Genomic DNA, 17,217 nt, shown 5'->3' with positions numbered 1-17,217 from the left:
GACACTTCATGACGTTAACACAATGAAACCAAATACCATGCAGTTCTCAGAATGTGTAGCTGTGTGTATCAATACATGGCTGTACAGAAGCAGTAACCATGATTGAGTCTTACTATCTCAAAATGTCAAGATGCTCTCCAGAAGCTCATGAGGCATAGTCCTCAGCCTGTCACCATTAGGAGCTGGGGGAGACTTTAGGAGGTGGTACCTGGTGGGAGGTCCAAGGTCACTGGAAGGAGATCCTTGAAGGGGATGGTGGGACACTTGTCTCTTCCACCTCCCTGGTTATGAGGTGAGTATTTGACCTGCCATGTGTTCTCACTATACTATGTTGCTTTGGTATAAGCTCAAAAGCAATAAGCTAACTGATCATGAACTAAATCCTCCAAACCTAGAGCCAAGATAAATCTTTTCTTTTTCTAAGGTTTTCAGATATTTTGTTATAATAACACAAAGTGGACAGAGTGCTTCTGGACCAGAGTATAGACAGTCCCACACCCTGACCTCACTGCTACTCTGTCCCAGTGGATGGAGGTTTATTGATTGACATCTTTTCTGTTACACTTCTGGGCTCTGACAAGCTAAAGCTCATCAGCCTCTCTAGTGTCTTTCTTCAAATGCCTTAAAAGAAAAAGATAGAATGCACTTAAAATGAAACCCACAAACTTGCAGCTCTGGCTTTGCAGTCTTCCCTCCCATCCCATTCTCAAGATCTGTGACAGGGATGAAAGTCTTGCTCAGGGAGCTCCCTACACCCAACCCCTGATGCCCACCACATTCACCTTACGGAGCTTGTCCCTCCCTCCTGATGAGTGGATAGCTTCCATTAGGGCACTATGCAGAGATGTGTCTTTTGGAACTGGCCTTTGAACCACAGGCTTGAATTTTTTCTTTGGCCCAAAAATGCTGGATGATGGAGCATCCTCTGTGTCTTGAACATCTGTAGTTAATGGACTAGGCTTTTCCTCTGTCTGCAAGATGATGTAGCTGGTAGGGCTAGACTCTTTTGGACCGTGAGGAGGCTCACAATTTCCTGAGGCCCGTGCAGAACCATTCATCAGTATCCTCCCAGAGTTACGGGCCTCTGCCAAGAGCAGAGGGGGCGGGGGCGTCCTTTCCGGTGCCTGTGTGGGGTTAGATGGTAAGCTCGTCTTTTGGTTACTTGTAGTTTGCTTTCCATTGAGACCACAGCTTGGTCCCACAGAAACACGATCCCTCTGGGAAGATCTGACTGGGAGGAAATTGCAGTTTCTGTGGACAGCAGCCGGACAGTCTTGAGTCGATGACTTTCCATATGAGCTGCTGACCCTGGGATGGTCCCCTGCGGGCATCTGCACACCAGCGTTGCTGGAAAGGCAGACAGAGCCCTGGTCTGAACCATGCTCAAGCTGTTGCACCTCTGAGCACAGGTTGGGAGCATCACTGTCATTCCCCATGGGAGGTGGTCTAACCGGCTTTGGTTCTTTGTGACCCTTTTCAGCAGTCTGCTTATGTGGTCTCACCACATCAGCATAGACTTTTGGAGGCCCCATCTTCTTGGCAATAGCAGAGGCCATGTACTGGCTGGACGTTCTTCTCTGAGGCTTGAGGAATGTAACTTCTGTGGGGTGAGCTGCTGGCACTTTCACGTGACAAGAGCCTGCTGGGCGTGGCTGGCTGCTCTCTTCCTCCAGGTGTGCCCCATGTTCCTCTGGGGCAGGCTGCTGCTGGGGAGTGGGCAGCATGAAGGCTGCCTTCGGTACGTTATCCTGCTGCGGTCTCACTGGTGTGGCAGTGGTAGTGATGGAGGGGGGCCTTTTGGCTGTACACTCTGCCGGCCCATTGAGGCATTTTTCCACTGAGTTGAGCCTCCAGAACTCTTTGACTTTTCCAATAGGCTGTGCGTCTGTTTCGACAACTGCAGATGAATGGGATATGGTCCTGCTCCCATTCATGTGAGGACTCACCAGATTCCCCAGTTCATCGATCTTAATGGCACCAGTGGAGAGGGACACATCCCTGTCGTAATACCTCATCTCTGATTTGGGAGGAACAATTTTGTATGTAGTCAAGCCATGCCTGAGTCCATAGCTTCCCCCTGAGGTCTGACCATGATGAGACCATGGTGGTAGTGCTGACTTGGAGCTTTCATGGTCACCGTCTTTGTGATTGACTGGTAGTGAATTTACCCTGTGGCCTGCCTGTGTCTTCTCGCTCTGAGTAGAACCATTCACCTTGCCCTTATCCTTCACTTTTAGACCATCTATACAAAGCTTTGAAACATATGAAGTAACTCTGGGGTCTTTTTCAACTGGATTCTCGTCTTCAGATGTGTTAGTGAAGGCTGAAGACTGATTTCTCTTTCTGATCTCTTGGGAAGGAGGGGAGGGGTCAGGCTCTTTTGTGCTTGTCCTTACATAAGGCTGGTTATGCTCCGTCTGAAATGGGGACAGGCGAGATCTGTGGTTGGCCATGTCTCCTATGTTAAAGGCAGCAGCATTGTTGCTTCTGCTGGAGAACAGTGTCGAGTCAACAGGCTCATCGGGAACTTCCCCGATAAATGTAACGGGGATGTCATCCATGCCGTTATCAGGGATTGCAGCTTCTTGCAGGCTGTGGTTAGACACACCATTTGTAGAGCTGGTTAGGGAGCTTGTATCTGTTTCATAATTGTCTTCCATTCCTACAGAGAAAGACAAACGTCAAGTGACCAACTGGTGCCCCTTGTAGTATTTCCAGTGAGTTAAAGCGAGCACAGCCAATACTTTGATTTCCCCAGGGATTATTACTGTGTTTTTTTTAAAAGCATGTACGCTAAATGTTATCTTGATTATAATCTCTATCTGCCTGAGACCAGAATCGCAACTTTCACCATACAGCAGAGAGCCGTTTGCAGGCCCATGACATTTAGTCTCCACGTCTTGCCAAGTCATCCAATTATAAAACAGATTCCTACATTTGATACTCTGGAAAATGTTCTCAAGTGCCCTGAGATTTTGCCCTTCCTATTTCTCGTGCCCACTAGAAGCAAGACATGGAGAATGACTTGTCCTAGCTTTCTTTCTCCAAGAGAGAATAAGTGAGCTTTGATGTCTTCAGTACCACACTGACTCCTCACAGCACTAAAGGACGCAGTGGGTCATGTGGTCACAACGTGTGGGAGACTACACAGCCGCTACAGATTCCCAGCTGTGTCATCCGAATACCGATGAGAAGAGACAGAAAATCGAATTAAACGAACTCAGGGTCGGTTTGAATGCCTGATTTTTATCCCTGTTTGGTTTCTCTAGTTTATTTTTGAGTAGGAAAAAAAGAGTAGTGCAGCTTTCTTTGTCTAAAGGAGTTCCCACTACTTACTGAAGTCAGCTGCATCAGCCTTTAACTTATAGTGTTTTTTTCCAAGGAACATATTAAAGGAGCAGCAGGGCCACGGGGTGCTCCTTGCTAAGGCTGCTTACCATGGACAGAAGATTGTGTATTTTACCAAGTAAGGAAGAGTTAGACGTTTTAATAAAGACAGCTGCTTCTCTTTGTGCCATCTTGTGTCTCTCTATGTCATTTTGGCACCCTGGATATTTCTGTCTTCAATGTGTGTAGACTACTACAGAACACACAAAAGCAGTATTGCGAGTCACATATTTTGAAAACTACTGAGACACTTCCTTAATACTGCAAAAAGTAGACATCAAGAAGAGCCCTCACCCAAGAAAGGAGTTCAGCCCTTACATACAGGCAAAACACATCCGAACCAGGCTGCAATCCCGAGACTTCTTCTTTTTGCAGTCACACCAAACTACTCAAAAAAGTGACTGCCTAGAAGGTCATATGGGAGGCTAGTGAAGTAGGAGGCTTGTGGCTGTTACCTTCCAGGTTTTTATCAAGATCTGCCAGGGTTTGATGGAAGTGTCCGGTAATGAATAGGTCTTCATCATCATTTGGAGGTATGGTGACTTTCTCGTTTCTGAGGAAGACCAAAGAGAAAGGAAGAGTGCTTAATTTCCTACTATGATTAGTGCGTAGTACTCCATTCCAGAAACTTCAGTTCATATTCAAAATTAAGTAGTCCCCACATTCACCGGGCCACCGCTGTCTTTGTCTACACAGACAGATATTTGCATGAGTGATGTTTATATACATGTGTATTGTATAAGACATGCAAGCTATGTGTGTTACAGATGATGTATTTGGAGTGTTATGTTAATATTAGCCCCCAAAATGTTATCAGTGCCTGAACCCCATGTATTTGTAATGTGGTCCACATGTCTCCATTCTGCTATTCCAGCCAAGTAAACATGCTGGTAGGTTTCATGTACATATCTAAGTTGCACCACACCTGGAATTCTAAGAAGTGAGGCACCTGATGACCAGCTATATGTCATGATGCCAGGGCTGTGTCTCCCTGCTAGACTTTAAAGGGTCAGCCTGTTTCTGAACATGTGCATTTTACCAGTGTTCCTCGGGCTGCAGTCACGTGGGCTTCAGCTCTGGCACAGGACACTTTTGAACTTCCTATGCTGCCAGAGAGACTCTCAGAGAGGAGCACATGGGGCTGTATGGGAAGTATCAGAAGGCCTTCAATTTTGCAAGCCCAGTGCCTCCCTCTGTGCTGCCCCTCTGCAGCGATCCACCTATAAGATTTGGAAAGGGAGGAACAAGCCATTCCTCTACAACCAGGGACTCTCAAACTGTCTGGTGTGTCTCTTTTTCTTCATATTATTGCATCTTAATTCCTGCACTGTGCAGAAGGTGGGAATTATGAGGACTTGGGAAACCTGATTGTGCCACCCACAGGTGAACTACTTTAGGATTTTTTTTTTTGTAACCATAAAGACCATGGCAGGATAGACAGAAAACATTTTGCCTACTGTAACAAGAAATTGGTCATCAAAAGAACAAATAATCCAATAAAAAAATGGGGTACAGACCTAAACAGAGAACTCTCAACAGAGGAATCTAAAATGGCTGAAAGACACTTAAGGATCATTTGATCAACATCCTTAGCCATAAGAGAAAGGCAAATCAAAACAACTCTGAGATTCCATCTTACACCTTAGAATGGCCAAGATCAAAAACACTGATGACAACTTATGCTAGAGAGGATATGGGGTAAAGGGAACGCTTCTCCATTGTTGGTGGGAGTGCAAACTGGTACAGCTTCTTTGGATATCAGTATAGTGATTTCTAAGAAAATTAGGAAACAACCTAGCTCATGACCCAGTAATACCACTTTTGGGTATACACCCAAAAGATGTTCAGTCATACCACAAAGACAGGTGCTCAACTATGTTCATAGCCAGAACCTGGAAACAACCTAAATGCCTTTTGGCCAAAGAATGGATAAGGAAAATGTACATTTACACAATGGAGTACTACACAGTGGAAAAAATAATGCCATATTGAAATTTTTAGGCAAATAGGTGGATCTAGAAAATATCATATTGAGTGAGGTAACCCAAATATCATCTGTACTCACTCATAAGTGGCTTTAAGACATAAGGCAAAGAAAAACCAGCCTACAATTCACAATCCCAGAGAGCCTAAACAACAAAGAGGACCCTAAAATACATGGATCTAATCTACACAGGAAGTATAAAAAGACAAGAACTCCTGAGTAAATTGGGAGCATGGGGGACCTTGGGAAAGGGTATAAAGAGAGGGGAGAGGAAGGGAGAGGAGTGGATAAAAATATATAGCTCAATAAAAACAATTTAAAAAATACTAAAAAAAAAAAAAGCTACCATTCCTGGCCATCCTTGTGGCTTCCTTCTTGGAGGCCTTTCATAGGAAGCTCCAGAAGATGGCAAACCTCTGTGTTAGAGGAGCAACTGTTGCCTGCTGGACCCCGAATAGAGACTGTTTGCATGAATCACCTTATTACAACCCTCAGAAATGATTTATAAGGTAAATCGCATTGTCATTGCCGTTGTTCAGACAGGAAACTGTCCAGAGAGACCAACCGACACGTGCAAGGTCACACAGCATTCAAAGCCAGGTGCACCTGCTCCAAAGCCTGGGTAAGGCTCGGCTGCCTTGACCAGGTGGCCCAGCCATGTCTAGGGTCAAGAGGGACAATGTGGCCCCCTGTGGCATGGGGCATCCTAAGATATGTCATCCTGCTGCTCAGGAGAGGGAGGTCATGATTTATTTGCGTCACGGGGACAATGGCATATGTGAGACAACCGCTGCCAAAACAATTTGAAAGCCGCCTCCATGAGGGCCTTTGCATCTCTTTTCCTATTGTGCAGAAATCACAGCCATGTCTACGGCAATTGTCTGTCTTCAGTGAAAGCTGAAGGTTCCTTTCCGCTGATTGTTAGAATCGAGGACCAATTTCCATCGTTGCTAATCAGGCCCAGATAATGATGCATGAAATGTGCCTTGTACAGTCCTCACTTACGCAGCAAAATTTTTATTCGAATAAATGAGTCTTTCTTTCTTAGTGACTACGTCCGTTTGGGAGCCAGGAGGTAGCTTCAGGATCCGTCTCGGCTAATGCTCTCCGACAGGCTAGACAAAAGGGGCTGGTCGGAGATGTGTGTGCATGCAGACCAGTTAATAAGGACGGCAAGAGGTGCCCAATTGTCCTTCCCATGGCTTTGCTTTGGGCCTGTAATTGTTTCAGTGCGGTTTACTAAAGCTGTTTCTCTTTCAGGGAATGTGATGGAAAAAAAAATACATTCAAATATTTACTAGACTATATGGCAGAGAAATAAAATATGGAAATTTCTAGGCAAAATGGTATTCAACATGTAAAGTAGATCACTTTTTAGATTTTTACTTGTAGTTTAGAATGCTTAAAGTCCAGCCAAAGAATATTATATATAATAAGGATATATATTCTTCTATATCAAAATATTTGTCTTTGAAGAATTTCTGGCTCTATCACTCAGGAGACAGTGAAGAGAAGGTTCTCAGTAAGACTTAAAACTAAATTCCACCAATATTCTAAATGTTAAATTAGAAAAGAAATCACATGAAACTGCAATGAATATAACACACACACACACACACACACACACACACACACACACTCCTGCTGTTGATTTTAAATGAAAAAAATGTGAAATCATATATCTTTATCTTGGTAAGGAAACAATTCAGTGGGAGGGGAAAATATAACGACAACAGTATTCATTGTGTTCTGTGAAGAAATCTAAAATATTCAGCAGCAAAGAGAGCTGCCTACGTTGTAAAGGGCAATACGATCAGTAATTCTGACATCAGTGAGCCTGTGGAAAAATACAGTCCAATCAGTAACCATGACAATCAGAGAGCCTATGGAGAAATACAGGCTAATGCTGCTTCTAGCACAATGCATGAAAAAAGCCAAGACACAGCACTCTATGAAGGATAACTGGGATGACATGAGAACACTACAGACACCCGTGAACAGGGCAAGCTAGGCGTGCGCCTGTGTGCTTTACTGAGGGGGGTTTATGGAGGTTGTTTACCATAAAGCACCTTGTATGATAAAACTGCTTTTAAAAAGGGCATGCTTACATATCTCAGCGCTTTTATGTGCATGAGTGTGAAAGTCTAGGAGACTGGACCTCTCTCTAGAGTTTTCCATGTAGGCTAGACTGTCTGGTCAGCGAGCTATGGGGATCCTCCTGTCACGCCTCCATTGTGCTAGAAATAAAGACACATGTCATCACACTGGGCTTTTTTTTTTTTTTTAAAGATGCAGGTTCTGGCGATTGGGCTCAGTTCTTCATGATCATATGACTAGCACTTTACTGACCTGTTTCCCAAGACTGATGAGCCTACTTTAATGAGCAGATTTTACACTGCTTTCAGACTCTAGTTAAACATTTTTTGTTGTAAATGAGATGAAATGTTTCCCACAAAAATGGTATGTAAGGTCTTCTTTCCTACAGGAGCCTCCTGGCCATCTGTGAGGGAGAAGGCTACAGTCGGTTTTGAGTAGGCTCTGTGATCATCACACTCCTACCCCCCCCCCCCACCAGGATCAGTCCCAACTACTCTACCCCACTGGTTTCTTCTCTGCATCCAGACCAACTGTCTTGCTCAAGTCTGAGGTTCCAAGCTGCTAAAGTTATCCCTTCACCTATGCCCTCTTGCCCTTGACCAGTGCTTTTCCTCTTACTGCCTCATATAGACTCACAGACTTCCTTCTCCACTCACTGATGTTGGCACCCAGTCTCAGACCCTGCCAGCACACCCCTATCCTCCCATGGTCCTGGCCTTGCTCTCTGACACTTGGATGGGATTTGTGTTCTTAGGGTCAGAGTTATTTGGGAAGGAGTAGACATATGCCAGTAGGAGCCAACCTGGGTGCCTTATGGAGCGCACCAAAGTCTAACCATTGCCAGGCCCTTGGCTGAGTCCCTACACTCTCTGAACATGGTAGCTGTGGGTCTCACTGCTTCTTCAGCTTGTCTGAGTTTTGATGTACCTCAAGGATTGCCATTTCCTGGGCCTGAGCGTTTGCATGGAGGGCTATCTAGTCAAGGTCAATGTCCATGTCAATCTACCAATTTTGTTTTCCTAGCTAAGGTTTCTGGGGGGCGGGTAGGGATCTAGTAGGGTTTGCTTTTCCTCCATACCCATCTCCATTGTTGCAAAGGGTTACACCAAAGCACAGTATTGCCATTCCTCTTGTAATCTTACCTGGACTTAATCACGGGGCCTAAAGAGTAGCTTCCTGGGCTTCCAGGAGAGCACAAGGCATGTAGCACTGAGCAGGGTATACTGGGCAGAAGGCAATGCATCTGCTGACATAAAGCCAATGTGCACGGATGTTTCTTTCCCAGGCTTCCTCCCCCTACGCCCAGCAATGAGCAAATCTTTAGATACAGTTCTCATTGGCAGTTTATTGTGGCTAAGGACCAAGAAAACAGAAAGCCAACAAACATTGAGTGGGCATTTTGCTATCAGCCTTCCCATGTTAAATAAACACAGCCGGAGCTGTTTTCTCACACAGATCTGGAGGTGATGGCTGCAGAGCCTTGTTCATGCCACTGCTGCGTAAGGCATGAGGGACAAGCCAAGAGCACTGGGGACTTCCAAACCCATCTGTCTGGGAGGCTCATCTGCCTCCTCTGCCTCCCCTTTGGGAACTCAGAGTGGAGAGAGAGGGTGTGCCTCTTATCCAGCTGGGGCAGCTTTCGCCCAGCTTGGTCTCAGCATTTGTTTGTGTGGCTCCAGGCAGATGAGAAGAGGAAATTGTCCCGTCTATTCAGTGCTAGGACAAATAGGAGCGTGGTGAGTTTTTCTTTCCATTTGCTATTGGGAAGAAAAGGTGAAGAGCATGATGAATAGCACGGTTCTGACTCATCTCGAATCCTAAGAAATCCACAGCGCATTGTTGTGTTTGCTTTTGATTCGGCCGAGCCTCGCTAAGAAATGTATACGATTGTGGAAAATGTCAAAGAGGAAAATCACGATGTTTTCAGAGAGGAGCTTAATTTGCTTATGGAGACCAAAGCAACCCTGCTACTGCAGAATGATAAGGGCAGCCCCAGAGCAGGCAGCCCGAGAGCAGGCAGCCTGGGAAACTGGATGATTGCTGCATATGCTGACCCCTCGTTGCAGCTGTAAGCATTCCCCAGCGATAAGGCTCCGGAGTCTTACACTGGTGTTTAACACATCGGGGGTGGGGGGTCATATGTGTAATTTTACATCTTCTTGCAATCCTGTTTTAAATGAGAGAAGTGAATGCAATTTTCATTACTTTAGTTTTAGCTTTATTTATACATGTGATTAAAACATTTGTTTACTGGGTACTAGATTTGTTTCTTTTCTACACATACAAATTATTTCAGCTTGGACAGTCATGTTTAGCAGCTAGTATGATTAGGGGCTACAGTCGGGTACAGCACTCCACATTTTTTTCTGTTGTGTTGGTGATCAAATCAGGGCCTCATGTAAACAAAACAAGGACTCTACCAAATGAGTGTTGTCCCCAAGGCTTTCCACATTCGTGTGTATTCTAATTCTCCATTGACGGACTCTACAATATATAACATGCCTCTAACTGCTCCTGACACTACCGAGTGCAGATGGTGATGAACGCTCAGGGGTCTACATGGTCATGGTGCAGTTTGTAAATGCTCCTGTGGCCCCATGGTTTCTAGACTCTAGGTATCATGGTCTGTGCTACATGAATGACTCCTGACACTTCTGTGACCACCGCTCCTGGAGTTCTGGTTTAAGGATCCAGAGGCTGGATGAGGTAGAATCCAGGGTCCAAGTCCCACTCTAGTCTCTGTCTACATGCAAGGCTGCTTGGAACCACATGTCCTGCAAGGAGGGGAAGAATTCCTCTGACTGCAACTATGAACCTCAGTCCTACCATCCTACCATTTACCAACAAGCTGGAGCTAGGAAGACCCTTAAAGGGTTGCCAGCTAGAGTACAGACAATGGATGGGATGGGAGAGGGGGTCCTTCCTCACCACAGAAACAAAAACTATACTTCTCTTCACACATATACACTATTTTTAAGTCCTCTGAAAATTCCATACATTTTGACCGTTTTTACCCCATTCCCTACTCTCATCCTCCTCATACTTCTGCTGATTCCTTCTTCCCAAGTCACCTCCACTCTTAAATATTTTGTTTTTGTTATTATTTGTGACCCACTGAGTTTAATTAGTATGAATATGGATGGGGGGTTGTTTATTAGAATATTAATAATGTATCCGTAGCCACAGCACCGAGGAAAGTGAGCATCACCACCTGTCAATAACTCCTGACAAAGTGAGAGGTATGAGGTTTCATGACCCCTCCTATAAGCACGTGGATGGTGGACAGGCTCCATTTGGTGCAAGTCTTTTGTAGGTAATTACAGCTGCTGTGAGTTCATGGGTACAATGGCCGTGTCATGCATAGCAGACAATGTTTCCCAATACTCCTCCTCATCCTCTGGCTCTTATATTCTTTCCACCACCTTTTGTGAGGCTGAAGCTATAATGTATTTTCTACTTTGAGAGGCTCTGCATGTGACTGCATTTGGCTCCACCATTAAGAAAAACCCAAATCCACAGAGTCATCTCTCTTAGTCATACTTTACAGCATTTTGCCTTACTCAAGTTCCCCCAAAACACCTTAGAACTCAGAGTTTCGTGATGCTGAGATAGAGACAGACTGCCTGATGACAGCCAGATTGTTCTGGGGATCCACTGCTTAGAAACATTGCTAGCTCCACTTTTGGTCCTCTCAGAGAGGGGGGGCAGCATCCCTTTTGCTCCTCCCTTCTCACCCTATTATTTCTATTCAGACAAAGATGTGATAGCTGGAAGAGGAGGCAGGCAAGCAGAGCTAGAAATGATCGCAAGGACTATCCAAAGAATCCTGCTTCTATTACTCCCCCAGGACCTGTAAACAAAAGCAAGAGCAACAAGAACAGCATCGCTCACCACTTTTGAAGGCTAGCAAGCCATATGCCGGCACCATTCTAAGAGGAAATGTCACGTATCTCAACTTTACTGAGGAAGAAATGGAAGGGGGAAGTGAATTTGGAGGCTAAAGACACACGTTTGCCAAGCTATCCTGTAAGAATAAAGAATGTTGGCCTGGGTCATCTACAACAGACAGGTGTAAGAAATTTATAAGTCCATCCAGCATGAATTATTGAGCATTTTCCTAGGGCAAAGGTACTGATGAAGCTCAGAGTGGCACTCCTGGGTGTTCCCAGAACAAGGAACCACCTCCATATGCATATGCCACTTTAGGCCAGAATTCCTCTTGGGAATTTATTTTGGGTACCAAGTTTAAAGGAAGACAAGAGAAAGGTGATGTACCAATTTTAGGGTAGAGTTTGAATTCAGGACAATGAAAACTTTGCCACTGGATCTCATCAATTGAGCTGATGGAGAAGTATCCCCTTTTCAAACTGTATCACATACAATAAACTGGAATTATGGCCAACCATCCCCACCTGCTTTATTATTTCAGAAGACCGAGTTTTACTACTGATGTTCTTCGACTTAAAACCTAGACTCCAAGGATGCCAGGTGCTATTCATCAACACAAGCAGCAATGAGGAAGCAGTCCCAGTGGCAATGAGCTAAGTTTCTACCCTCAGCCATACCAAATCAGAGCAGTAAGTCTACCACATGACTGCACAGTAGGAAAAAAAAAACATAGCTATTAGCAGAGGATGGCTCTCAAAATATTCTTGGATGGGTGCTTGGGAGGAAATAATATTTGTACCTAAGATTTAAATATCTAAACCCAAGCAATCCTATACCCCAAATACACATGCTATTGGCTACAAAAGAAAGGAGATACCTGAGAAAAGTGGACCTTTTGGGCTTTTATGGGCCACAATTTGTCTTTACATGATGTTCAAACAACATTTAGTGACTTTCTGAGTATTGGAGGCGCGGCAAAAGAAGACCTTGTGCTAGTAAAGTGGAAACCATGGGTAGTCCTTATCCCCCTAGTGACTGATCCCATACTGGAGACTTTCTGCACAGTGAGGTATCCGTGGCAACTTACTGGAATCTACTCTCATCCTAGAGTCCTGACGTTGCTTGTTATGGCAAAGGGTAACCTCTGATGTCCCTACATTCCTAGAGTCTGGCAACAGAGGTGACAGGAGGGACATAATATAGCCTGGTCTCATACCATCATTATGTCTCATAATGGTAACACAAATAAACATATTAATATTAGTTGCAGAAACTAGGCATTGGTTTGGAATTATGCTGGGTAGAGGCAGGAGTTTGGAATGAGAGACAAAAAATTAGCCACCCAGAGCAGAGTTCATGCCCTTGGGGTACATACTCAGGTATAAACACAGTGGGGGGGGGAAGTACTACAAGGGGCAAGAAGCAGGCCCTCCCTAGGAGGTTGCCAGGAAACATATTCCTTATTACTTTCATCGACCACTATTTTCTGTTGGTACTCTTTATTATCTTTCTCCCTGTCTAAATGGCCAAGGTTAAGGCTGCAGTCCTGTGAGTTCTGTTACTTCACAATGTTACCTTGATTCTGGGCCACTATGCTTTGGAAATGGGCTGTAACTTCCCTAATTCTGGCCCCTCCCAGCTTTGGTATCTGGAAGATGCCTGCTCCACCAGGCCCCACCTGCATTCTGCTGAGAAGTCAGCTTACTACAGTTTGTGGGACCCTCAATCCTGCCCCCACTTCTCTTCCTCTTTACAACCCAAGTTTTCAGTGTAGTATTCTGTGGAACTGAACACAAAACCCATCATGGTTTTTAAGGAGTTTATTTCATGTGTATGAGTGTTTGACTACATGTATGTATGTGTACATACTTACACATACAAGCCTGATGCCTGTAAAGGTGAGAAGAGTGTATCAACTTGCTCAGATTATAGTTACAGATAGTTGCTAGCCACCATGTGAGCACTGCGAACTGCAATCATGTCCTCTGTAAGATCAATAAGAGCTCTTAACCACCGAGCCAACCTCCCAGCCCTAGAGCCACCATTTCCATTAAGAGAGCCATTTTCTCCCTAGCCATGTGACTCATGCACCTGCATCTCCACTAAGTGTGAATCCCAGCAGGAAGGTGACACCGAAGAGTTTCCAAACAGTGATTAAGGGAGCACTCATCCTAAAGACCACATGGAGGCCTTTCGTAGAGGGATGTTTAAACCCGTGGCCTTGTCTGCAAGGTCTTCAAGAGCTTGCAGAGATTCACAGCTAAGCACTGGGATGAGCTCCGCATGTCCAGGTGAAGAGAGGGAGGAGGGATTATAGGTGCAAAGGGGAGGGTTAGATCATGATAGGGGAATCCACAGAGACAGCTGACTGGAGCTTATGGGAGCTCACAGCCTCTGGACCGACAGCTGGGGAGCCTGCATAGGATCAGACTAGGCCCTCTGCATGTGGGCGACAGTTGTGTGACTTGGTCTGTTTGTGGGGCCCCTGCCAGTGGGACCAGGATCTATCCCTGGTACATGAGCTGGGTTTTTGGATCCCACTCCCTAAGGTTCGGGATGCCTTCCTCAGCCTTGATGTAGAGGGGAAAGCCTTGGTCCTACCTCAACTTGATGTGCCAGGCTTTGTTGATTCCTGTGGGAGGCCTTATCCTTTCTGAGGAGTGGATATGAGGTGGGATGGGTAGGGAGACTTGGGATAGGAAGCGGGAGGAGGAGAGTGGGGGGAAACTGTGGTTGGTATGTAAAATGAATAAAAAAAATTAAGGAAAAGATCTTCTAAAAACCCACTGGGGCTAAGAGGAGAATATGGTGACTTCCCAAATATATTTATACATGTACTTATTGAAGTGCTATAGCACAGGAAATATCTGAATAGTATCTGAAAGTTTACAGATAGGCATTCAGGTAAAAGTGCTTCTATAAGAATCACATAATAGTGAAGGCATCCCTATATACTTACTGAAGGGCATACCTGAGGGCTGACCACAACTACACATCTGTTTAGTCTGACTGTGGATGCTCAGATCACTTAACAGCATTTTAAATTTGTGAGATGTGAAATACCAATCTAGATGTCTGGTACATTTCAGATACTGTCCACAAAAGGTCTGTATCCTCCTTGCTAGGTTATGTCTAGAAAAGGGCTGCTATCTTCAGGTGAAGCCTGCAGGTACTCCACCCACACTGTCTGCTCCCTTAATGATGCTCTTTGGCCTCACCCCACGCAAGTTCCAGCACTTGAGCTTCAACCCCTTCTGACACTACAGACATTGCTTACAAGTTACATGGCAATGCTCTGTATTTCATATTCAGAAACACACACACGGTATACCATGGTCTGAGACAGAATGATGTTTCAGCTGACAAAGTTCTGCCAAAAACCTTCTCCGACCTATTTCCTGAAAGGAGAGATTTGAGGGAGGCCATCTCTTCAGGGGATAACTTAGTGTATCAGTCAGGATTAGAGATCACAGATACTTTTCTTCTTCACCCAGCCGACAAGGTGAACAAGGTCAGAGGATGGCGATAGGGACTAGTGTAAAGCAGTCCAGGGTGATGTAACTACGGAAACTTGCCAAGTGGATCCTATTTAAAAACCAGACTCTTTTCACACCATGCCTGAAAATGAACCAAGGGTAGAGGAGCACCCTGGTGTAAGCTAGCATTAGTGTTTCAGCCAATTAAGTCCTTAGGTAATAGGAACAATCCCTTATATATGCAGAGACTGTAGCAGTTGGAAGGCAAGGACACACTCAACCATATGACATAAGGCAATTGTTGTACAATTTAAAATAACAAAGTTTAATTTAAACTTCAGACTTAGAAACTCCTCATGGTTAAAAAGCCAATGAAGAAGTTACCAATTTAAAAATGGCAAAGCATATAATTTTAAAAAAAGGATAAAGTCCACAAAAACAATACATAAAAAGTAAAATTAAATAGTAAACAAATTGTATAGTCATTTTTACTGTCCAAGGATTATGAACTGAAGATACTTGAGATGCCATTTGACACCCATGGGATCAGCAAAGCTTAGATGTCTACTAACCACAAACACTAGTGTAGACATGGAATGACAGGGTACCATAGATACACAGAGCATCTATTTGATGATATTCCATGTAGCTGATGAATTTTCTGATGATCTAATTTCTCCTCTGGAAAATTCTCATTATTAAACAAAAACATATATGTAGTTTACTTATTATTTCCAGTCCTGAAAATCTGGAATAACCTAAGCCCATTAATATGAAAAAGGATAAATACATGAATGGACAGTATATGAGTTATCAAGGGTGACTTTTAACATCGTAGAGTAGAAAAGTATGCCACAACTACTGTGTCTTTGGATCCGGTGTCAAGGCACACTAAGCATTCTGATGCATGGCTTACAAACATATTCATGTCTACACGCAGCATGAAGATAGGACTGGAGTTAACAAATTGCTAACTCCAGGGTAGGATACATCCATGGAAGGCACATAGAACATGATCATTATTTGGATCACCCTGAAAATTAGGAGCTATTCCACGACTCACCTTAGAATGGAGTTCCCAGAGCCATTTTTCCCCCACGATGGGCTCTTTTGGGGACCAAGTTCTGGAGTTCCAGCTAGGTCCTGGTCGCTGCAGTCCTCCTGGTCGGTGGACCATTTGTCCTTAGATCTCACGCTGTCTTGCTGCGAGTCCAGAGAGATGACATCTGAGGGAGAGCTCATCACCCCTGAGTCCTCGGTTGTATCCTCTGACGCAAAACAGCTGCCCACAGATGCTGTCTCCTCAGCCTCTGGTGGCACCTGTGAGACTCCACCCATGCTGCAGTGGCTGCCAGGCCCCAGGGGCAGGCTCACTGGAGAGGACACACAAAGACAGGTCAACACAAGCCACTCAGGGTGTCATGCTTCCTAACACAGGCAATATCCCTTTGACCTATCTGAAATGTGTGATTCAGGGAGATTTAAGTAAGGAAGACTCTCTGCCAAACGCATAGCACCCTCTGGAAACATATTAACTCTGAAAAGGCCTTATGTATATGCATAATTGAATGTAAACTTTCCCATAAAAACTGGGCACTTGATTAATTAGTCTTTTTGTTTATTTATCTTTGTGGTGCTGGGGATTTAACCAGGGCATTGCACATGCTAGGCAAGTGCCCAACCAAGGAGCTACATCTTCAAACCCTTAATTAGCCCTTTAAACATGCATCCTCCAGGCAATTATGGTGGTTAAATATTCACACTAGTGATAATGAATGCAATTATTTGTAGTCTGATTATTGACTTAAAATGACTTCATATATATGCACACACATATACACATATAAGTATATAACAACAATAAATGGAAAAAACAGGGCTATGCACTTGAAAAAGAGCAAGGAGGGGTATATAGCAGTGTTTGGAGGGAGGAAAGGAAAGAGAGAAATGAAGTAATTATAATTTCAAAAATTAAAGAAATAATATAAAAATGCCTGCCTTACACAAGCAAACAAAAACATTAAGAATAAACAGAAGTAAACCATTCTGGTCTGGGGGTCTTCTGACCTGCAGCCTCACAGAATGATGCTGGAAATGTGGTCTACATGGTCTGCATGTTCATGGCATTCCTCTTCAACATTTGGCCCTGTCTTCATTTGTAACTTGAGATAATATAAGCTTTTGTGTGAGAGATGAGCTTGGAAGGGAAGGTAAAATTAAAAGGTATCAGAACCCAAGTATGAGTGGTTGATTGATGCCTGTGAGCATTACGAAGAAATACACAGGGAGATGATGTGCAGAGTTGTGTGTGACCTTCAGCTGACTTTAGAGTTTGTCTCTGTTGAGACCTGGTAGGGAACACCACCATCATCCTGCTAACTGGAG

The 17,217-nt window shown here is 44.4% G+C and overlaps 1 protein-coding gene across 5 annotated transcripts in view; it reads right to left on the bottom strand.

Annotated features, from left to right (window-relative positions):
- Cobl (cordon-bleu WH2 repeat protein) overlaps nt 1-17,217 on the bottom strand; it is a 222,498-nt gene that overhangs the window by 16,917 nt on the left and 188,364 nt on the right. For all 5 annotated transcript variants that reach the window (XM_041669022.1, XM_041669025.1, XM_041669024.1 and 2 more), the window contains 3 exons: nt 15,896-16,205; nt 3,843-3,940; nt 783-2,662 (listed from right to left, as the gene is read on the bottom strand). In XM_041669022.1, coding sequence (XP_041524956.1) covers nt 783-2,662; nt 3,843-3,940; nt 15,896-16,205 — 2,288 coding nt within the window. The remainder of the gene's footprint in view (nt 1-782; nt 2,663-3,842; nt 3,941-15,895; nt 16,206-17,217) is intronic.

This window comes from Microtus oregoni, unplaced genomic scaffold (genome assembly GCF_018167655.1).
Source record: "Microtus oregoni isolate MIOR12 unplaced genomic scaffold, Mior012 000019F_ref0000042, whole genome shotgun sequence".
Taxonomy (NCBI): Eukaryota; Metazoa; Chordata; class Mammalia; order Rodentia; family Cricetidae; genus Microtus; species Microtus oregoni.
The sequence above is the reverse complement of the archived record's forward strand: the minus strand, read 5'-3'. Positions and strand labels throughout refer to the sequence as shown.